Genomic DNA, 23,933 nt, shown 5'->3' with positions numbered 1-23,933 from the left:
TGCTATGCTGGATATCCAAGCTGCAGAAGGATGAGATGTAAGGGATGCAGAGAACAAAGATATGGGCCCTGATACGGGAGCTCTTGAGGACCACTCTGCTCAGTAAGTTGGCCAGAAATGCTGCAACACAAAGAGCCCAAGGATGAACAACCGATATAGATCTTACCATGCAATACTCGTTTCTAGCCTGCTTGCAAACTTTATGGATACACGACTGTATAAATATTTGTTACTAGACAAGATCACTGGCGTTATTATTGTTACAAGCTTTCCTTTCCAGCAGTCCAATGTACTTACTGACTGTTATTTTAAAAAGAACATTAAGCCAGGAGGAACCTGGTCACATTATTCTTTCCTGCTCCCAGTGAAGTATGCCTTTCTAAATATGGAAAGGAAGTGTTTTAATATACTGGGGCTGCTATAACAAAAATGGCATAGACTGGGTGGCTTATAAACAACAAATTGTTTATTTGGTGCAAAAGTAATTGCAGTTTTGGACCATGAATTTTAAATTATTATAACTAGGCTCAAGCACATCTTTATTAGTCAAAATAGGAACCATTACAATCAACACATTTTTGCCAACGAGAAGTAAGTTCATTTATTCCTGTAGCGTAAAAACCCGTGCTTCGGGATTCGACAAACTCTTGGAAAGCATTTTCTGCATCCTGCTGGTTGTGGAAGCGTTTACCCTGCAGAAAGTTGTCGAGATGCTTGAAGAAGTGGTAGTGGGTTGGTAATAGGTCAGGTGAATGTGGCGGATGAGGCAAAACTTCGTAGCCCAATTCATTAAACTTCTGAAGGGCTGGTTGTGCGACATGTGGTCGGGCATTGTCGTGGAGAAGAACTGGGCCCTTTCTGTTGACCAATGCTGGCTGTAGGTGTTGTAGTTTTTGGTGCATCTCATTGATTTGTTGAGCATACTTCTCAGATGTAATGGTTTCACCAGGATTCAGAAAGCTATAGTGGATAAGACCGGCAGCAGACCACCAAACAGTGACCATGATCTTTTTTTGGTACAAGTTCAGAGTTTTCCCTCGATCCAACCTCTGAGCTGGTTGTCGCCGGTTATCAGATAAAATCCACTTTTCGTGGCATGTCACAATCCGATCGAGAAATGGTTCATTTTTGTTGCGTAGAATAAGAGAAGATGACACTTCAAAACGACGATTTTTTTGAATTTCAGTCAGCTCATGAGGCACCCACTTATTGAGCTTTTTTACCTTTCCAATTTGCTTCAAATGCCGAACGACTGTAGAATGGTTGACCTTGAGTTCTTCGGCAATTTTTCGTGTAGTTTTAAGAGGATCGGCATCAATGATTTCTCTTAATTGGTCGTTGTCAACTTCTGATGGCCGTGCACTACGCTCGTCATCTTCAAGGCTCTCATCTCCTTTGCGAAACTTCTTAAACCACCACTGCACTGTACGTTCCTTAGCAGTTCCTGGGCCAAATGCGTTGTTGATGTTGCGAGTTGTCTCTGCTGCTTTACGACCCATTTTGAACTCGAATAAGAAAATCGCTCGAATTTGCTTTTTCTCTAACATCATTTCCATAGTCTAAAGTAAACATAAACAGCAAATAGTAAGTCATTAGGAAAAAAACATACATCAAGAAATGCCCATTAAAGTGATGTATAACAAAACCACATTTAAGAATATACTGCATTATCAAATGGAAAATTTAAAAATGCAAAAACCACAATAACTTTTGCACCCATCAATACAACAGTATTTTTGGATACCATCCACCAATGGGGAAGGAAAAATTTAACAAATATTTAATATTTATTTCCTTTAAGTAGAGAAGGTAGTTAACAGCCAAATTAAGTCAATAATGAGTTTTACAATACTGACCAATACCTACATTAAACAGCTACAAAAACAGATCTCACAACTTCAATGCTAAGATGGGGGAAAAAAATCAGTGGGATGGATTCTGTGCCAATAGTGGCATTTCATACATGATAGCATGACAACAACTAGCAATTCAGTATCTTTAGAATAAATAATAAATTACCTAATAACAAACAGAATTGGGACAACACTGCTACACACACTGACACCATGAAGTGTCACAATTGTTTCTGTATTTAAAAACATTCTTAATCTGATTTCTTTCTGATTTCTCATTAATTTTATAACCACTATCACAGTAACATACAAATGTGAAAACTGAAAATATCCTACACTGGGATAATACCACTTTTAACTAATAGCTAGAAAGCAAGAGTAAACAAAATAAATCTACATGTCTCTATCATGGTATTAAAGACACCAAAACCTTTACCTTCTGTTTAAGCCTTCAAATGGATCAATTACAAAGATGACTAAAGGGAAAAAAGCTCCTTCCTTTCCCCATCATTTTTCCCTTGGAAAAACTAAACCAACAGGTTTGTTTCTCAAGGAACATGTAAAAACTTACCTGTTGGCCTCTCCATGGGAGGAAGAAAAACATTATTTACATCTGATGTCCAAAGCCAAACTGGAAGTAAAATCTTTTTTTCCCCCCACCCTCTTTTGGCGGCTCAGATCATCATGTGGGATCTCAGTTCCTTAACCAGGGAAGGAATCTGGGCTCCCTGCATTGGGAACTTGGAGTCTTAACCACTGGACCACAGGGAAGTCCCTAAACTCTTTTTAGGGACTCTTATTAACAACAACAACAACAAACTTTTAGGGCAGATCAAAATGAAGCCAGGTAAATAAGAAAGATGTAACAGAAAATAGGCATACTATTTCAGCCAACTGGTTTACTGAAAAAGCAAATAGATACATAATAGTAGTAAACTTTTCATGCAGATATTTTGCAACAAGATCCACTATTTTTTCCCCACCTTCATGAAATTTCCCTTTACTGCATTTTTGTACAGAATTCTTACAATTTTTCTGGTCAGAGAAATTCCAAGTTGACATACTATGCCTATACCTTCCCTGGATCCTTTTATAAAAGATCACAAAACAGAAACTTCTTTTGGAAAAACGCTAAAAATTTTACACTCCATTCTGTAGTTGGTTGCCAAGTTGTGTCCAATTCTGTGACCTCACGGACTGCAGCATGCCAGGCCTCCCTGTCCCTCACCATATCCTAGAGTTTGCCTAAGTTCACGTCCATTGAATTAGTAATGCCATACAATCATCTCATCCTATGTCATCCCCTTCTCCTTCTATCTTTCTCAGCATCAGGGTCTTTCCCAGAGAGTAGGCTATTCACATCTGGTGGTGAAAGTACTGGAGCTTCAGCTTCAGTCTTTACAATGAGCATTCAGGGTTGATTTCCTTTAGGATTGACTGGTTTGATCTCCTTGCTGTCCAAGGGACTCTCAAGATTCTTCTCCAGCACTAGAGTTCAAAAGCATCATTTCTTTGATGCTCTGCCTTTTTTATGGTCCAACTATCACATCCATACATTGACTACTGGTTTGACTATACAAACTTTTGTCAGCCAAGCAATGTCTTTGCTTTTTAATACATTGTCTAGGTTTGTCATAGCTTTCCTGCCAAGAAACAATCGTCTTTTAATTTCACGGCTGCAGTTACCATCCACAGTGATTTCAGAGCCCAAGAAGAAGAAATCTGTCACTGTTTGCACCTTTCCCCCTTCTATTTGCCATGAAGTGACGGGACCAGAGATCATGAACTTAGATTTTTAATATTGAATTTAAAGCCGGCTTTTTCACTCCCCTCTTTTCACCCTCATCAAGAGGCTCTTTAGTTCCTCTTCACTTTCTATCATTAGACTGGTATCATCTGTGTATCTGAGGTTGTTGATATTTCTCCCAAAAATCTTGATCCCAGCTTGTAACTCATCCAGCCCAGCACTTCCCATGATGTTCTCTACATATAAATTAAAAAAGCAGAGTGACAATAAACAGCCTTGTCATACTCCTTTCTCAACCCTGAACCAGTCAGTTGTTGCATAAAGGATTCTAACTGTTGCTTCTTGACCGGCATACAGATTTCTCTGGTATTCCCATCTCTTTTAAGAGTTTTCCACAGTTTGTTATGATACACAGTCAAGGGCTTTATGGTAGTCAGTGACACAGAAATAGATATTTTTCTGGAATTACCTTGATTTCTCTATGATCCAGTGAATCCTGGCAATTTGATCTCTGGTTTCTCTACCTTTTCTAAACCCAGCTTGAATATCTGGAAGTTTCAGTTTATGTACTGCTGAAGACTAGCTTAAAGGCTTTTGAGCATAACCTTACTAGCATGGGAAATGAGTACAACTGGCCAGTAGTTTGAACACTCTTTTACTAATGCCCTTCTTGGGAATTGGGATGAATTGACCTTTTCCAGTCTTGTGGCAACTGCTGGGTTTTCCAAATTTGCTAATATATTGAGTGCAGAACTTAAATAGCATCATCACTTAGGATTTTAAATAGCTCTGCTGGAATTCCATCATCTTCACTAGCTTTACTTGAAGCAGTGCTTCCTAAGGCCCACTTGACTTTACACTCCAGAATGTCTGGCTCTGAGTGAGTGACCACACTATCGTGGTTATCTGTGTCATTGAGATAGTTTTTGTACAGTTTTTCTGTGTATTCTTGACATCTCTTCTTGATCTCTTCTGCGTCTATTAGGTCTTTACCGTTTCTGTCCTTTATTGTGCCCTTCTCTGCATGAAATGTTTGATATCTCTAATTTTCTTGAAGAGATTTCTAGTCTTTCCCTTTCTGTTGTTTTCCTCTATTTCTTTGCATTGTTCATTGAAGAAGGCCTTCACGTTGCTCTGGAACTCTGGATTCAGCTGGATAAACCTTTCCCTTTCTCCCTTGCTTTTTGCTTCTCTTCTTTCCTTCATAGGTCAGTGCCTTGTTGTGGAGAAGGAGCTTGCGTAACTCAATGAAGCTATGAGCCACGCCACGCCACGTAGGGCCAGTGAAGAAGGACGGGTCATAGTGGAGAATTCTGACAAAACGTGATCTACTGCAGAAAAGACTGGCAAACCACTCCAGTATTCTGGCCGCGAGAATTCCGTGAACTGTGTAAAAATGCAAAAAAGATATGACACCTAAAGATGAGCCCCCCATGTTGGAACATGTCCAGTATACTACTGGGGAAGAGCAGAGGACAATTACTAATAACTCCAGAAAGAATGAAGAGGCTCAGCCAAAGCAGAAACAATACTCAGTTTTGGACGTATCTGGTGAAGAAAGTAAAATCCAATGCTGTAAAGAAGAGTATTGCATAGGAACATGGAATGTTAAGTCCATGAATCAAGGTAAATTGGACGCAGTCCAATCAAGGTGAATTGGAAGCAGATGGTAAGAGAAAACATCGTCTTAGGAATCAGTGAACTAAAATGGGTGGGAACAGGCAAATTTAATTCAGGTGACTGTTATATCTACTACTGTGGGGAAGAATCCCTTAGAAGAAATGGAGTAGCCCTCACAGTCAACAGAAGAATCAGAAATGCAGTACTTGTGTGCAACCTCAAAAATGACAGAATGATCTCGGTTCCTTTCCAAGAAAAACCATTCAACATCCAAGTCTATGCCCCAACCACAAATGCTGAAGAAGCTGAAATTGACCAGTTCTATGAAGACCTACAAAACCTTCTGGAACTAACACCAAAAAATATCCTTTTCATCACTGGATTGAAATGGAAAGCTAAGGAAGTCAACATGCACCTGGAGTAACAGGCAAGTTTGACCTTGGAGTACAAATGAAGTAAGGCAAAGGCTAACAGAGTTTTGTCAAGAGAATACACAGGTCATTGCAAACACCCATTTCCAATAACATAAGAGACTACTCTACAAATGGATATCACCAGATGGTTAACATTGAAATCAAGTGATTACATTCTTTGCAGTGAAGGATGGAGACGCTCTATACAGTCAGCAAAAACAAGACCAAGTTAACTATGGCTCAGATCATGAGTTCCTTATTGCAAAATTCAGCCTTAAATCGAAGAAAGTAGGGAAAACCCGGAGAAGGCAATGGCACCCCACTCCAGTACTTTTGCCTGGAAAATCCCAAGGACGGAGGAGCCTGGTGGGCTGCAGTCCATGGGGTCGCTAAGAGTCGGATACAACTGAGCAACTTCACTTTCACTTTTCACTTTCATGCACTGGAGAAGGAAATGGCAACCCACTCCAGTGTTCTTGCTTGGAGAATCCCAGGGACGGGGGAGCCTGATGGGCTGCCATCTATGGGGTCGCACAGAGTTGGACACGAATGAAGTGACTTAGTAATAGTAGGCCATTCAGGAAGGACCTAAATCAAATCCCTATGATTATACAGTGGAGATGATGAATAGATTCAAGGGAATAGACTCTGGAAGACAGAGTGCCTGAGGAACTTTGGACAGAAGTTTGTAAAAGTGTACAGGAGGTGGTGACCAAAACCATCCCAAAGAGAGGAAAACAATAGACTGGGAAAGACTAGAGATCTCTTCAAGAAATTAGAGATCTCAAGGAAACATTTCATGCAAGGATGGACACGATAAAGGACAGAAACAGTAAGGATCTAAGAAGCAAAAGAAATTAAAAAGAGGTGGCAAGAATACACAGAAAAACTATGCAAAATAATCCAGATACCCACAATGGTGTGGTCACTCACCTAGAGCCAGACATGCCAGAGTGTGAAGTCAAGTTGGGGTTAGGAAGGCTTACTGCAAAGAAAAGTAGAGGACATGACGAATTGCATTTGAGCTATTTCAAATCCTAAAAGATGATGCTGTTAAAGTGCTGGACCCAGTATGTCATCAAATTTGAGAAACTCAGCAGTGGCCACAGGACTGGAAAAGGTCAGTTTTCATTCCAATCCCAAAGAAGGGCAATGCCAAAGAATGTTCAAACTACTGCATAATTGTGCTCATTTCACATGCTAGCAAGGTAACGATCAAAATCCTTCAAACTAGGCTTCAGCAGTATGTGAACTGAGAACTTCAGATACACAAGGTGGGTTCCAAAAGGCAGAAGAACCAGAGATCAAATTGCCAACATCTGCTGGATCACAGAAAAACAAGGGAATTCCAGAAAAACATTTACTTCTGCTTCATTGACTATGCGAAAGCCTTTGACTGTGTGGATCACAACAAATTGTAGAAAATTCTTAAAAGAAATGCACAGACCAACATAGTTGTCTCCTGAGAAATCTGTATGCAGGTCAAGCATCAACAGTTAGAATGAGACATGGACCAACCCACTGGTTCAAAATTGGGAAAGGAGTATGTCAAAACTGTATATTGTCACTCTGCTTATTTAACTTCTATGCAGAGTACATCATGTGAAATCCTGGGCTGGATGAATCACAAGCTGGAATCAAGATTGCCAGGAGAAATATCAACAACCTCAGATATGCAGATGATACCACTCTAATGGCAGAAAGTGAAGAGAAACTAAAGAGCTCTTGATGAGGACTAAAGAGATGCATGAAGAAGCTGGATTAAAATTCAACATTCAAAAGACTAAGATCATGGCATCTGGTGCCATTTCTTCATGGCAACTAGAAGGGAGAAAAGTGGAAACAGTGACAGATTTTATTTTCTTGGGCTCCAAAATCATTGTGGACAGTGAGTACACTCATGAAACTAAAAGACGCTTGCTCCTTGGAAGAAAAGCTATTACAAAGCTAGACAGAGTATTAAAAAACAGAGACATCACTTTGCTGACAAGGTCCCAAGAGTCAAAGCTATGGTTTTTCCAGTAGTCACGTGCGGATGTCACAGTTAGACCTTAAAGGTGGCTGAGTGCCTAATCCTTTCAAATTGTGGTCTTGGAGAAGACTCTTGAGAGTCCCTTGGACAGCTTCAAACCAGTCAATTCTAATGGAAATCAACCCTGAATATTCATTGGAAGGACTGATGCTGAAGGGGAAGCTCCAATATTTTGGCTGCGTTAGGTGAAAACGCAGCTCACTGGAAAAGATCTTGATGCTGGGAAAGATCAAGGGCGAAGGAGAAGCGGGAAACAGAGGATGAGCTGGTTGGTTAGCATTACCAACTCAACGGACTTAAGTTTGAGTAAATCTAGGAGATAGTGAAGGATGGGGAAGCTTGGTATGCTGCAGTCCACGGGGCCACAAAAAGCAACATGACTTAGCAACAATACACATTACATAAAATAATTTTAAAAGATTGTTGGTCATGTTCTCAAAGGACACACCTCTTGATCTCCCCCTGCATGTAAGGTATGACCCCCTATCTTGCCCTGGGAACATTACTTGCAAAAAGTTACACATTCCCCATTTCCTTGCCTCAGCTCTAGCTTTGCTGATATTGTCATATGAGGAAGTACAAGCATGTAACCAACAGATATACTAACCAAAATGCACACAAAGTAAAGAATGGATTTCTCTGGTAAGTGAAGGTTATGCTTCAGTATTTTCAGCTGTCTTAAATTTCCCAAATTCTGCAGTAGCATTAATCTGATACATTATATTAATATTACCATAAGCCAGGTAAATGACTGTGCCAAGTTGCTTCAGTCATGTCTGACTCATTGCGACCTTATGGACTGTAGCCCACCAGGCTCCTCTGTCCATGGGGTTCTCCTGGAAAGAATACTGGAGTGGGTTGCCATTCCCCTTTCCAGGGGATCTTCCTGACCCAGGGATAGAACCCACATCTCCTGAGGCTCCTGCACAGCAGGGGGATTTTTTACCTTCCCTTGAGCCTCTAGGGAAGCCACAGGACAATGACTACATCTACTGTATTTTACCCAGACCAGAAACAACATTGTTCCAAAGGAACATTTCATGCAAAGATGGGCTCGATAAAGGACAGAAATGGTACGGACCTAACAGAAGCAGAAGATATTATGAAGAGATGACAAGAATACACAGAAGAACTGTACAAAAAAGATCTTCATGACCCAGATAATCATGATGGTGTGATCACTCATCTAGAGCCAGACATCCTGGAATGTGAAGTCAAGTGGGCCTTAGAAAGCATCACTATGAACAAAGCTAGTGGAGGTGATGGAATTCCAGTTGAGCTATTCCAAATCCTGAAAGATGATGCTGTGAAAGTGCTGCACTCAATATGCCAGCAAATTTGGAAATCTCAGTAGTGGCCACAGGACTGGAAAAGGTCAGTTTTCATTCCAATCCAAAAGAAAGGCAATGCCAAAGAATGCTCAAACTACCGCACAATTGCACTCATTTCACATGCTAGTAAAGTAATGCTCAAAATTCTCCAAGCCAGACTTCAGCAATATGTGAACCGTGAACTTCCTGATGTTCAAGCTGGTTTTAGAAAAGGCAGAGGAACCAGAGATCAAATTGCCAACATCTGTGGATCACAGAAAAAGCAAGAGAGTTCCAGAAAAACATCTATTTCTGCTTTATTGACTATGCCAAAGCCTTTGACTGTGTGGATCACAATCAACTGTGGAAAATTCTGAAAGAGATGGGAATACCAGACCACCTGACCTGCCTCTTAAGAAATCTGTATGCAAGTCAGGAAGCAACAGTTAGAACTGGACATGGAATAACAGACTGGTTCCAAATAGGAAAAGGAGTACGTCAAGGCTGTATACTGTCACCCTGTTTATTTAACTTATATGCAGAGTACATCATGAGAAACGCTGGACTGCAAGAAACACAAGCTGGAATCAAGATTGCCGGGAGAAATATCAATAACCTCAGATATGCAGATGACACCACCCTTATGGCAGAAAGTGAAGAGGAACTAAAAAGCCTCTTGATGAAAGTGAAAGTGAGAGTGAAAAAGTTGGCTTAAAGCTCAACATTCAGAAAACAAAGATCATGGCACCCGGTCCCATCACTTCATGGGAAATAGATGGGGAAACAGTGGAAACAGTGTCAGACTTTATTTTTCTGGGCTCCAAAATCACTGCACATGGTGACTGCAGCCATGAAATTAGAAGATGCTTACTCCTTGGAAGGAAAGTTCTGACCAACCTAGATAGCATATTCAAAAGCAGAAACATTACTTTGCCAACAAAGGTTTGTCTAGTCAAGGCTATAGTTTTTCCTGTGGTCATGTATGGATGTGAAAGTTGGACTGTGAAGAAGGCTAAGCGCCGAAGAATTGATGCTTTTGAACTGTGGTGTTGGAGAAGACTCTTGAGAGTCCCTTGGACTCGTGGCTTGAGATCCAGCCAGTCCATTCTAAAGGAGATCAGCCCTGGGATTTCTTTGGAAGGAATGATACTAAAGCTGAAACTCCAGTACTTTGGCCACCTCACGCGAAGAGTTGACTCACTGTAAAAGACTCTGATGCTGGGAGGGATTGGGGGCAAGAAGAAAGGGGTCGACAGAGGATGAGATGGCTGGGTGGCATCACTGACTTGATGGACGTTAGAGTCTGGGTGAACTCCAGGAGTTGGTGATGGACAGGGAGGCCTGGCGTGCTGCGATTCATGGGGTCACAAAGAGTCGGACACGACTGAGCGACTGATCTGATCTGATCTGATTATAACACAAACTTAAAAGTGGTAAATGAACTCCTACTTTTCAAGAGGTTATGACACCAAACTCTGGTTGGTTTTGAGATACTCATAGTCAAGATGTCAGTGGCCAGAAGTATGCATTAGCAGCACTGGAACATTTTGAAGACACCATGGTCTTTAAAGGTGAGTTTGAAATCTACCTTTCCGGCTGCTGTTTTGGCTTCGTTTCCACTTTTGAAGGAGCAGATTTGTAAAAGGTAAAGTTATTAGGTTGGTGCAAAAGTAACTGTGGTTTTGCACTGTTGGACTTTGCTGTTTGACATAGGGATACATTCTAAAATTAATGAGGTTATGCTATACATGAATGTAATATGCATTTATCGCTTTTTAAACTTTTGTTATGATTTATTACTTGCTATTTATTTTAGATTACAAAAATGATGTTAGAGAAAAAGCAAATTAGAGTGACCTTCTTATTCGAGTTCCAAATGATTGCACACACATTTGGCCCAGGTACTAAGGAAGGTACAGTGCAGTACCGGTTCAGGAAGTTTAGAAAAGGAGACAAGGGACTTGAAGATGAGGAGTGTAGTGGCTGGCCATCAGAAGTTGACAGCTACCAACTGAGAGCAGCATCAAAGGTGATCCTCTTACAACTACACAAAGAGTTGCCCAAGAATTCAACATCAACCATTCTACTGTCATTTGGCATTTGAAGCAAATTGGAAAGGTGAAAAAGCTTAATAAGTGCGTGCCTCATGAACTGACTTCAGATCAAAAGAATTGTGATTTGAAGTGTTGTCTTCTCTCATTCAATGGAACAACATTGAACCATATCTCAATCCAATTATGACGAGCCACAAAAACTAGATTTTTATCCAACAACCGGCAGTGACCAGCTCAGTGGCTGGATCAAAATGAATCCCTGAACTTGTACCAAAAAAGTGTCATGGTCACTGTTCGGTGGTCTGCTGCTAGTCTGATCCACTACAGCTTTCTGAATCCAAGTGCAAGCATTACATCTGAGAAGTATGCTCAGTAAACCGAGATGCACCAAAAACTGCAGCGCCTTCGGCCAGCACTGGTCAACTAAAAGGGCCCAGTTCTTCTCCACAATGCCAGACCATAGATTGCACAACCATGCTTCAGAAGTTTTACGCACTGGGCTACAAAGTTTTGCCTAATTTGCTGCCATATTTACCTACTCTCTTGCCAACCACTTCTTCAAGCGTCTTGACAATTATTTGCACGAAAGCTGCTTCCACAACCAGAATGACTAAGAAAATGGTTTCCAAGAGTTCATGGACTCCCAAATCAGAGTTTTATACACTAAAGGAATAAACAAACATTTCTCATTGGCAACAATCTGTTGATTGTAATGGTTCCTACTTTGATTAGTAAAGATGTTTGAGCCTAGTTATAATGATTTAAAATTCACCTTCTGAAGCCACAGTTACTGTTTGCAAAGACCTAACAACACTGAATTTCTTTCCTGGGTTGAACCCCAAGAAAAAAAGAGGTTAGGGGCCTTGCTTTACTTACAGCTGATAGCTTTGCCAATCTCCTCTTGAGCTTTGGAAGTATATAAAATGAGCCAAATTGCCAATATCCATTGAATCATCGAAAAAGCAAGAGAGTTCCAGAAAAACATCTACTTCTGCTTTATTGACTATGCCAAAGCCTTTGTGGATCACAATAAATTGTGGAAGATTCTGAAAGAGATAGGAATACCAGACCACCTGATCTGCCTCTTGAGAAATTTGTATGCAGGTCAGGAAACAACAGTTAGAACTGGACATGGAACAGACTGGTTCCAAATAAGAAAAGGAGTACGTCAAGGCTGTATATTGTCACCCTGCTTATTTAACTTATATGCACAGTACATCGTGAGAAATGCTGGGCTGGAAGCACAAGCTGGAATCAAGATTGCCGGGAGAAATATCAATCACCTCAGATACGCAAATGACACCACCCTTATGGCAGAAAGTGAAGAAGAACTAAAGAGCCTCTTGATGAAAGTGAAAGAGGAGAGTGAAAAAGTTGGCTTAAAACTCAACATTCAGAAAACAAAGATCATGGCATCCGGTCCCATCACTTCATGGGAAATAGATGGGGAAACAGTGTCAGACTTCATTTTTTTGGGCTCCAAAATCACTGCACATGGTGACTGCAGCCATGAAATTAGAAGACGCTTACTCCTTGGAAGGAAAGTTATGACCAACCTAAATAGCATATTGAAAAGCAGAGACATTACTTTGCCAACAAAGGTTCGTCTAGTCAAGGCTATTGTTTTTCCAGTGGTCATGTATGGATGTGAGAGTTGGACTCTGAAGAAAGCTGAGTGCCGAAGAATTGATGGTTTTGAACTGTGGTGGTGTTGGAGAAGACTCTTCAGAGTCCCTTGGACTGCAAGGAGATCCAACCAGTCCATTCTGAAGGAGATCAGCCCTGGAAGGTGTGATGCTAAAGCTGAAACTCCAGTACTTTGGCCACCTGATGCGAAGAGTTGACTCACTGGAAAAGACTCTGATCCTGGGAGGGATTGCGGGCAAGAGGAGAAGGGGACGACAGAGGATGAGATGGCTAGATGGCATCACTGACTCGATGGACGTGAGTCTGAGTGAACTCCAGGAGCTGGTGATAGACAGGGAGGCCTGGCGTGCTGCGATTCATGGGGTCACAAAGAGTCGGACACGACTGAGCGACTGAACTGAAAATGAGCAAGGAATGTGTGGTATGGTGCAAACCGAGACCACCCCCGGGGAACGGAGCGGGATGGCGTCTTACCTCTTCCTTTACTGACCCCTCCGCGGAGATGACCTGCAGGAGGAAAGAGACGACCAGTGGGCGCAGCTCGCGAACAATACTGCTCTGACGCCCAGCAGCCACGGGCGCGTGACATTAGCGGCCTTCACCGCACCGGTTCGAATAGCCCACCCAAGCTCCTCCGGCCGCCGAAAGTCCCAGAATCGCCCGGCGCCCGCTCAGGTTGGTCCGGCCGCCTTCCCGGCACAGCGCAGCGGGCCTGGGCCTCGCGGGGCTCTGGGGACGGCCGGGCGGCGGAGTGGGCGTGTGCGGGATGCGGCCACTGCTCACCTTCCTCTTGGGCATCGTGGCTACGGGGCGGGCGAGAGCCGGGTGCCTGAGGGCCGCGGCGCGCCGAGAGCCTTCGCGAAGCTGAGTAGCCTGACCGCTGCCGCTCCTCCCGCCGCCCGAGCTGCTGGGACCCGCGGCGGGGGTGGTGGGAGAACCGGATGGAACCGGATTGGGAGCCCGCCCCCTCCTCCCCCCGCGTCCCCCGGCCGCGGGCTCCCCCTCCCCGCCGGCCGGGCCGCCCCTCGCCCTCGCCCCCGCCCATTGGCTGCGGGGTCCACCGCTCCGCGGCCCGCACCCCGAGTAGGTGAGACCGGCCGTCACTCGACCACTGCGCCCCGCCCCCGCTCTCGGCGCCCCCACCCGCCCGCGGTCTCGCCGGGCCCCCAGACCCAGGCGAGGGGGCAGGGCCCCACAGGCCGCTCTCCCCTCAGGCCGCTCTCGCCAGACGGTAGTTTGTTTGAAGCCGAGCCGCAGTGTGCCGTCTTGCGCTGATTGGCGGATGCCGGCCACGTGGTCTCCGGGTGCGCCCACCCACAACCCTCCGGGCTACCGGTTGGCAGCCAGCTACAGGGAAGCCCCGAGGAATGAGTCCCTTCTGTGTAGAGTCGGAAGGTTTATAGTTCACAGAATGGGAAGGGAGAGACAACGTGTTTAACTATGAACCAGTTTTTCGCCTCACTCAGTTGTTCAGTCGCTCAGTTGTGTTCGACTCTTTGTGACCTCATGGACAGCAGCACTCAAGAAAAGGTATGACTCAATGAACAAGAGTTTGAACAAACTCCCGGATATGTGGACAGGGAAGCCTGGCGTGCTGCAGTCCATAGGATCGTAAAGAGTCGGACACGACTGAGCGACTGAAGAAGAAAACGTCTCCAGGGTCGGTGGTCTGCGGGAAGCGAGTCTTGGTGCGGGGGCGGGGGGTGGGGGGGGCATCTTGCAAAGTTGGTGCGGGGCGCCACTGCGCAGGCGCGGGTCCTGGCCGTGCTTCCCTGATAGGTTTCTGGGTGGGGTCTTCGTGAGTAGCTTCTTTAAGTCGTGCATTGAGGGACCAAGAGTGCTGGCAGTTCGTCTCAGGAGCTTAGTGGGTTTCTGAGTCTCCCCCCCCACACACACACACCCACACCAGGCCCAGGATGCTCACCCTCTCTCAGACCCCACCTGGACCACCGATCCCCTCCTGTGCAGAAGGGAAAGCACATCCACCCAGCTCCTGCCTGTTTTTTTTTTTTTTTTTTTTAAACACTTGCTGACCTAAACACCTTTCCGAGGTGGAAAAGAGCTTCAGGCTGGAGGTCAGAGCTGGAATTCCATAACTGGTGAGATCACATCACCCAGTTTCTTTTCTTGCTGTTGTTCACTCGCTGAGTCGTGTCCAATTCTTCGGGACCCCATGGACTGCAGCATGGCCAGCCAGGCTTCCCTGCCCTATGAGTTTGGTCAAACACATGTCCATTGAGTTGATGATGCCATACAACACTTTCATCCTCTGTCACCCACTTCTACTCTCAGTCTTTCCCAGCATGAGGGTTTTTTCTAATAAGTTGGCTCTTTTCAGCAGGTGGCCAGAGTATTGGAGCTTCAGCTTCAGGATCAGTCCTTTCAATGAATATCCAGGGTTGATTTCCTTTTGGATTGACTGGTTTGATCTCCTTGCTGTCCAAGGGACTCTGAAGAGTCTTCTCCAGCACCACAGCTTGAAAGCATCAGTTCTTCAGTGCTCAGCCTTCTCCATGGTCCAACTCTCACATCTGTACATGACTACTGGAAAGCCCATAGCTTTGTCTATATGGATCTTTGTTGGCAAAGTGATGCCTCTGCTTTTTAATATGCTGTCTAGATTTGTCGTAGCTTTTCTTCCAAGAAGCCAGGGTCTTTTAATTTCATGGCTGCAGTCATCATCTGTAGATTCTTTGCTGAATAAGAAACTTTTGTTTAAAAGTACCGCTTGAGAACACAAGAGAACACACTGGAAATATTGGAAATACCCTCTTTGAACAACACAAACCTTTCTACACATGGTCATCACCAGATGGTCAATAGCAAAATGAGATTGATTATTTGCAGTCAAGGATGGAGAAGCTCTATACAGTCAGCAAACACAAGACCTGGCGCTGACTGTGGCTCAGATCATGAGCTCCTTATTGCAAATTTTAGACTTAAATTGAAGAAAGTAGGGAAAACCAGTAAGCCTTTCAGGTATGACCTAAATCAAATCCCTTATGATTATACAGTGGAGGGGATGAATAGAGTCAAGGAATTAGACCTGGTAGACAGAATGCCTGAAGAACATGGACAGATGTTTTTTTGTAACATTATATAGGAGGTGGTGATCAAAACCATCCCAAAGGAAAAGATAGGCAGGAAAGTAAAGAGGTTGAGAAGGTTTTAGAAATAGCTGAGAGAAGAAGAAAAGTGAAAAACAAGAAAGGGAAAAATACACCAAACTGAATGCAGAATTCCAGAAAGTAACAAGGAGAGATAAGAAAGCATTCTTTAGTGAACAATGCAAAGCAATAGAGGAAACCAACCAACAGAATGTGAAAGATGAGATCTCTTCAAGAAAATTGAAAATATCAAGGGAAGATTTCATGCAAAGATGGGCACGATAAAGGACTGAAGGTCTTTTTGTTAAGGACCTAATGAAAGCAGAATAGTTTAAGAAGTTTTGGCAAGGATACAAAGAACTGTACAAAAAAGTCTTAATATCCCGGATAACCATGATGATGTGGCCACTCATCCAGAGCCAGACATCCTAGAGTGTGAAGTCAAGTGGGGCTTAGGAAGCATTACTAGGAACAAAGCTAGAGGAAGTGATAGAATTCCAGCTGAGCTATTTCAAATCCTAAAAGATGATGCTGTGAAAGTGCTCCACTCAATATGCCGCAAATTTAGAAAACTCAGCAAAGGCCAAAGACTGGAAAAGTTCAGTTTTCATTCTAACCCCAAAGAAGGGCAGTCCCAAAGAATTTTCACACTACCATGTAATTGGGCTCCTTCCACATAAACAAGGAGTACAGGAGTACATCAAATACAAAAAAATGATCAAATAAATAACCTTTGGGCTCTTTAAAAAATAAAATATAATGTCAGACCATGCACCAGTTCTTGTACTGGAGGGAAGATGTTACAAAGGATGTTATTTGGTTAACTGACAAAACTGGAACACAAATGGCAGATTAGATAAAATACTGGATCAACGTTTACTTCACTGTAGTTGATAAATGTACTGTGATTATATAAGGGAATATTCTTAGTTGTATATTGAAAGATATAAAGTAAATGATAAAGCATAGGGTAAAATGTTAAATGTTAAAGTAGGTGAATATTAAAAAAAAAGGGTACTGGGTTTTTTGGACACCATTTATATATTTATGTTTGAAATTTTTTTTACTTGTTTATTTTGCTGCATTGGGTCTTAGTTGTGGCATGTGGCACCCATCTTTCCTTACAATGCAGGGGCTCTCTAGTTGTGGCATTCAGGCTGAGTTGCTCTCAAGCGTAAGTAAGTGAAGTATCTCAGTCATGTCCGACTCTTTTCGACCCCATGGACAGTAGCCTGCACCAGGCTCCTCCGTCCATGGGATTTTTCTAGGCAAGAGTACTGGAGTGGGTTGCCATTTCCTTCTCCAGGGAATCTTCCCAACCCAGGGATTGAACCCAGGTCTCCCGCATTGTAGACAGACACTTTACTGTCTGAGCCACCAGGGAAGTCCATGAGGGATCTTAATTCCCTCGCCAGGGATGGAACTGGAGTCCCCTGCATGCTTAGGCAGATTGTTAACCATGGTACCACCAGGGAAGTCCCTGCTATTATTTTAAAATAACTTTTTAGAAGAAAAAGCTCATAACAGTTTTATTTAGAGATGCATTTCTGGACACAGTAAAAGCCTATGAAAAATCGAGGTCTAAATGAGATTTATTGCACTAACAACAGTAAGAAGTTCAATTTTTACCCTACTGAATTTTGCATCAGAATGGCTTAGCATAACAAAGAGAATGGTTCTAGCAATATTTTTCTTAAATAGAGGTGAAATTCACATGACATGAATTAATGCCTTTAAAGCATACAGTCCTATTCAGCCATAACAAAATATCGAAATAATGCCATTTATAGTAACACAGATGGGCCTGCTGCTGCTGCTGCTAAGTCGCTTCAATTGTGTCCGACTCTGCAACCCATAGACGGTAGCCCACCAGGCTCCACCGTCACCGGGATTCTCCAGGCAAGAACACTGGAGTGGGTTGCCATTTCCTTCTAGAGATAGTCATATTGAGTGAGGTAAGTCAGACAGAGAGATAGAAATATCATATGATATTCCTTATATGTGGAATCTAAAAAAATACAAATGAACTTATACAAAACAGAAAGAGTTACAGATGTAGAAAATAAGCTTATGGTTACTGGGGGGAAGGGGAAGGGATAAATCAGAAGATTGGGATGGACATATACAAATTAGTATTAATATTTATAAAGTATCTAACTAATAAGACCTCCTGTATAATACAGGAAACTCTACTTAACCCGCTGTAATGGTCTATGTGATAAAATAATATAAAAATTTAGGTATCAATAGAAATGGTTCTTGACACAAATTGGAAAAAAAGTATACAGTCCATTGTCATTCAGTACATTCATGATGTTGTTCAACCACTAGCAATAACCTCTCTGCCTTGAAAGATATTTAACATTTGCACTTTAAAATTCTGCACAAATGCTTTTTAAAAACTAAGAGTCAACAGTTAAGAAAAAACAACAGCTCAAATTACAATCTGCTACACTTTCCTTTCTAATTAGCTCCTTATACACACATGTGCAGGCACATGCATATACACACAAGAATGCTTGAATATTCAACTATCATAGAATGCAGTTTTTCAAGAGATCCTAATTCATTCATTGTTAGCCATCTTGGACCTAGGACTGGCTGCCAATATACAGACAAGTTGAAGCCTCTGACAGCCACTGAGCAAGATGATGACTATAAGATTTGTGTAAGCGAGGTACCTGCCTGCACTTCATTTGTGCCAGTCAATTACTGAAACAAACACTGCAGATTTTACTTAACTTACTCTGAATATCGATGTTCCCCTAGCTCCCAGTGGAAAGATTGTGGGTCATTTCCTTGGTTCAACCTTGTATGTGATCATCGTCATTATTTAGTACAACCAAGTGGGCAAAGCTAAGAAGAGGTGAATTCAGTTCCCACTAAACTGTTTCTTCTCTTTATTGCTTCTGTTTTCCCTGATTTGGGAATCCCTGAAGCTCATGGCATCTGGTCCCATCACTTCATGGGAAATAGATGGGGAAACAGTGGAAACAGTGTCAGACTTTATTTTTTGGGCTCCAAAATCACTGCAGATGGTGACTGCAGCCATGAAATTAAAAGAAGCTTACTCCTTGGAAGAAAAGTTATGACCAACCTAGATAGCATATTGAAAAGCAGAGATGTTACTTTGCCAACAAAGGTCTGTCTAGTCAAGGCTATGGTTTTTCCTGTGGTCATGTATGGATGTGAGAGTTGGACTGTGAAGAAAGCTGAGCACCGAAGAATTGATGCTTTTGAACTGTGGTGTTGGAGAAGACTCTTGAGAGTCCCTAGGATTGCAAGGAGATCCAACCAGTCCATTCTGAAGGAGATCAGCCCTGGGATTTCTTTGGAAGGAATGATACTAAAGCTGAAACTCCAGTACTTTGGCCACCTCATGTGAAGAGTTGACTCATTGGAAAAGACTCTGATGCTGGGAGGGATTGGGGGCAGGAGGAGAAGGGGATGACAGAGGATGAGATGGCTGGATGGCATCACTGACTCGATGGACATGAGTCTGAGTGAACTCCGGGAGTTGGTGATGGACAGGGAGGCCTGGCGTGCTGCGATTCATGGGGTCACAAAGAGTCGGACACGACTGAGCGACTGAACTGAACTGAAGCTATCTCATTTTCACCTTGCAGTTAGTTCAGTGTTGCCTTCTGGGTGTGCCTGTCTTAAGAAGACTCCACAGGTGGGCCGCCCTCAGTCACTGACCCTAAATCACTCAGTTCTGGGCATGTCTCTGCTTCCTGCTGAAGTTCCTCCAAGTATCTGACCAAGATTTGGTCTCTATTAGAAAACTCATTTCTCCAATTGTTGCCGGCCAAAATCTTGGCTTTCTCTACTCACCAAAGCCAAATAAAAAATACAGAGAGAGAGTTTGGAGGAAATAGAAAGGTGGCTTTAATCCTCAGCTGGAGGAGAGGGGAACACAGTAGGTTTATGCCTCAAGAACTGTGCCCCCCTCCCCATTTCCATGAGGAGTCTTGGTGTCGTCAGTCACTAAGCCGTGTCCAACTCTTTGTGGCCCCATGGACTGCAGCATGGTTGGGTTTCCCTGTCCTTCACTATCTCTTGGAGCTTGCTCAAACTCGTGACATTGAGTCAGTGATGCCATCCAACCATCTCATCCTCTGTCATCCCGTTCTCCTTCTGCCCTCCATCTTTCCCAGCATCTGGGTCTTCCAATGAGTCATCTCTTCCCATTAGGTGACCAAAGTGTTGGAGCTTTAGCTTCAGCATCAGGTCCTTTCAATGAATATTCAGGGTTGGTTTCCTCTCTGTATGAGGAGTCTAGGGACTGATATAAGATGAAGGCTCAAAGCCAGGGGTCGGTGATAAGGAGCAAAAGTATTAGGGCCTCATATTCTTCCATTTGCAATGTTTCAAAAACAGTCATTGGCTGGCCTCTGGTAGCCTCTGACAGTCTGGTATCCTGGTAGTTTGATCCATTGTCTTTTGTTTATTGTACTGTGGCCTTCTTTCTGATTTGTAAAAAGAGAAAAGGGGTGGTCTGTGAAGAGAGTGCTGCAAAGGTGAACAACAGCTACAGGTTGTAATTAGCACAGAGTCAAAGGAGAATAGGTGCAAAATGGCTTAAGGGGCAGAACAGACACTTAGTTACAGACAGGCAGAGTCAGGGGGCAGAAAAGCAAACTTAGTTACAGACTACCGATTAGGAACAGTTAAAGTAAAAACTAGGAATGTTTAGGTCTGCTCACTGTTCTCAAGAAAGGGAAAGAAAAACTCATTCCTCTTTTTTCCTTTTCACTGCAACAGTCTCAGTAGTGGTTTAACATTGACATAAAAGCCACTGATATAGGGCAGGAATACACAGAAGAACTATACAAAAAAGATCTTCATGACCAAGATAATCACGATAGTGTGATCACTGACCTAGAGCCAGACATCCTGGAATGTGAAGTCAAGTGGGCCTTAGAAAGCATCACTATGAACAAAGCTAGTGGAGGTGATGGAATTCCAGTTGAGCTATTTCAAATCTTGAAAGATGATGCTGTGAAAGTGCTGCACTCAATATGCCAGCCAATTTGGAAAACTCAGCAGTGGCCACAGGACTGGAAAAGGTCAGTTTTCATTCCAATCCCAAAGAAAGGCAATGCCAAAGAATGCTCAAACTACCACACAATTGCACTCATCTCACACGCTAGTAAAGTAATGCTCAAAATTCTCCAAGCCAGGCTTCAGCAATACGTGAACTGTGAGCTTCCTGATGTTCAAGCTGGTTTTAGAAAAGGCAGAGGAACCAGAGATCAAATTGCCAACATCTGCTGGATTATGGAAAAAGCAAGAGAGTTCCAGAGAAACTTCTATTTCTGCTTTATTGACTATGCCAAAGCCTTTGACTGTGTGGATCACAAGAAACTGTGGAAAATTCTGAAAGAGACAGGAATACCAGACCACCTGACCTGCCTCTTGAGAAACCTATATGCAGGCCAGGAAGCAACAGTTAGAACTGGACATGGAACAGACTGGTTCCAAATAGGAAAAGGAGTACGTCAAGGCTGTGTATTGTCACCCTGCTTATTTAACTTCTATGCAGAGTACATCATGAGAAACGCTGGGCTGGAAGAAGCACAAGCTGGAATCAAGATTGCCGGGAGAAATATCAATCACCTCAGATATGCAGATGACACCACCCTATGGCAGAAAGTGAAGAGGAACTAAAAAGCCTCTTGATGAAAGTAAAAGAGGAGAGTGAAAAAGTTGGCTTAAAGCTCAACATTCAGAAAACGAAGATCATGGCATCTGGTCCCATCACTTCATAGGAAATAGATGGGGAAACAGTGGAAACAGTGTCAGACTTTATTTTTCTGGGCTCCAAAATCACTGCAGATGGTGACTGCAGCCATGAAATTAGAAGACGCTTACTCCTTGGAAGAAAAGTTATGACCAACCTAGATAGCATATTGAAAAGCAGAGATGTTACTTTGCCAACAAAGGTTCGTCTAGTCAAGGCTATGGTTTTTCCTGTGGTCATGTATGGATGTGAGAGTTGGACTGTGAAGAAAGCTGAGCACTGAAGAATTGATGCTTTTGAACTGTGGTGTTGGAGAAGACTCTTGAGAGTCCCTTGGACTGCAAGGAGATCCCACCAGTCCATTCTGAAGGAGATCAGCCCTGGGATCTCTTTGGAGGGAATGATGCTAAAGCTGAAACTCCAGTACTTTGGCCACCTCATGTGAAGAGTTGACTCATTGGAAAAGACTCTGAGGCTGGGAGGGATTGGGGGCAGGAGGAGAAGGGGATGACAGAGGATGAGATGGCTGGATGGCATCACTGACTCGATGGACGTGAGTCTGAGTGAACTCCGGGAGCTGGTGATGGAGAGGGAGGCCTGGCGTGCTGCGATTCATGGGGTCGCAAAGAGTTGGACACGACTGAACGACTGAACTGAACTGCACTGAACTGAACCCCATTCTGTGAAGTGGTATGAAGAGGAATTGTTGTATTATGTCAGAGGTTCCAGTTTTTCTTTTTTTTTGAGGGTCCAATTTTGAAAAAGAAATGGTTTGGTGAAAGCCCCCAGTGGTGATAGTATCTTCTTCCAGTCTTGCTCTGGACTGAAATGCATTTGTGGCATTATCACAATCTTTATTTTCTAAGGGATGGCTGCTTTCTTTTTTTTTAACTTGAAAATAGTGTGATGCTTGGATAGTGTTGTCAGCCTTCAACTGTTGGTGCTTTTTTGTTGTTCAGTAGCTGAGTTATGTCTCTTTTCGACCCTATGGACTGCAGCACACCAGGCTTCCCTGTCCTTCATCTCCTGGAGATTGCTCAAACTCATGTCCATTGAGTTGGTGATGCCATCCAACCATCTCATCCTCTGTCATCCCCTTCTCCTCCTGCCATCCATCTTTCCCAGCATCAGGGCGTTTTCCGATGAGTCAGTTTTTGAATCAGGTGGCCAAAGTATTGGAGCTTCAGCCTCAGCATCAGTCCTGAGAATGAATATTCGTGGTTGATTTCCTTTAGGATTGACTGGTTGATCTCCCTGCTGTCCAAGGGGACTCAAGAGTCTTCTCCAGCACCACAGTTTGAAAGCATCAATTCTTCACCAGTCAGACTTCTTTATGGTCAGACTTCTTTATGGTCAGACTCTGATGTCATCCATCCTCTATGGTCCATCCTGTATGGTCATCCATGACTACTGAAAAAACCATAGCTTTGAATATAGGGCTCTTTGTCTGCAAAGTAATATTTCTGCTTTTTGAGAGCTGCCCAAATAGAGCAATAGGAGAGAGCTGAGTTACTCGAATTGGGTTGCCTTTGAAGACCAGGTACTGCTGGTCTTTTCTCACCACTGTTGTACTATCCTAGACTGGACACACTCCAGGGTTTTTTTTTTTTAAACCAAATCCTGGGGAGCAGGCAATACTGTCCTCTTCCTCCTGAAAGTGGAGACTGGTTTCGGGGAAATGGACACAGGAGGACCTGCCTTCACTTTTCACAAGGTTGTTGCTGCATCCAGTTCTAAACTTTTAGTGGATAGAGGTAGCCAGGGTGCAGCCTTGGCTGGTCTGGCTTCAGGGTAAGGCTATGGAGAAGAAGCAGGCTCCAAGCCTGTGTTTTGGTAAGCTTAGCCACCTTTCCATGAAAATAATTCACTGTCTCTATTGAACAGTCACATCTCACATGTCTTCTTTAACCAGAAATTTGTAGAACCACAGCTCCTCCATTCATTTGGATTGGAAATTAGTTCTCAGACTCCAGCCAGGCAGAAGAGACAGCTAATCATCTTTTGCTTTATCTACTACACATAAATGGGATTAGGATCCTTTTACTGCAAAAGCGTCATCTTCACCTACATGTGGGTTTGTGCGCAGTCGCTTCAGTCCTGTCTGACTCTCTGCGACCCCATGGATTGTAGCCTGCCAGGCTCCTCTGTCCACGGGATTCTCCAGGCAAGAATACTGGAGTGGGTTGCCATGCGAGGATGGAACCCTGCGTCTCTTGTCTCCTGCATTGTCAGGCGGGTTCTTTACCACCAGCGCCACCTGGGACGCCCTTTTTTATAGGTTGAATGTAACCATGGCCTTTTACGATACTACTTATTTTTCAGGTATGCAGTTTTGTAAATTACTTAGATTTATGGACTTCCCTGGTGGCTTATTCGGTAAATCGTCTGCCTACAGTGTGGAAGACCT

At 43.3% G+C, this 23,933-nt stretch overlaps 1 protein-coding gene across 1 annotated transcript; it reads right to left on the bottom strand.

Moving 5' to 3' along the window:
• Positions 1-444: 444 nt before the first annotated feature.
• Positions 445-15,476, bottom strand: LOC147379070 (histone-lysine N-methyltransferase SETMAR-like). The gene is made up of 4 exons (XM_086414914.1): positions 15,465-15,476; positions 13,460-14,005; positions 13,151-13,183; positions 445-1,559 (listed from the first exon to the last, which is right to left on the bottom strand). The coding sequence occupies exons 1-4, from the start codon at positions 15,474-15,476 to the stop codon at positions 543-545; spliced, it is 1,608 nt and encodes a 535-aa protein (XP_086271040.1). The 3' UTR covers positions 445-542.
• Positions 15,477-23,933: the final 8,457 nt, after the last annotated feature.

Source organism: Bos grunniens, chromosome 1 (assembly GCF_055505025.1).
Source record: "Bos grunniens cultivar Pamir isolate PY7600 chromosome 1, Bosgru_T2T1.0, whole genome shotgun sequence".
Classification (NCBI taxonomy): Eukaryota; Metazoa; Chordata; class Mammalia; order Artiodactyla; family Bovidae; genus Bos; species Bos grunniens.
This window is presented reverse-complemented; position numbering and strand designations above follow the sequence as displayed.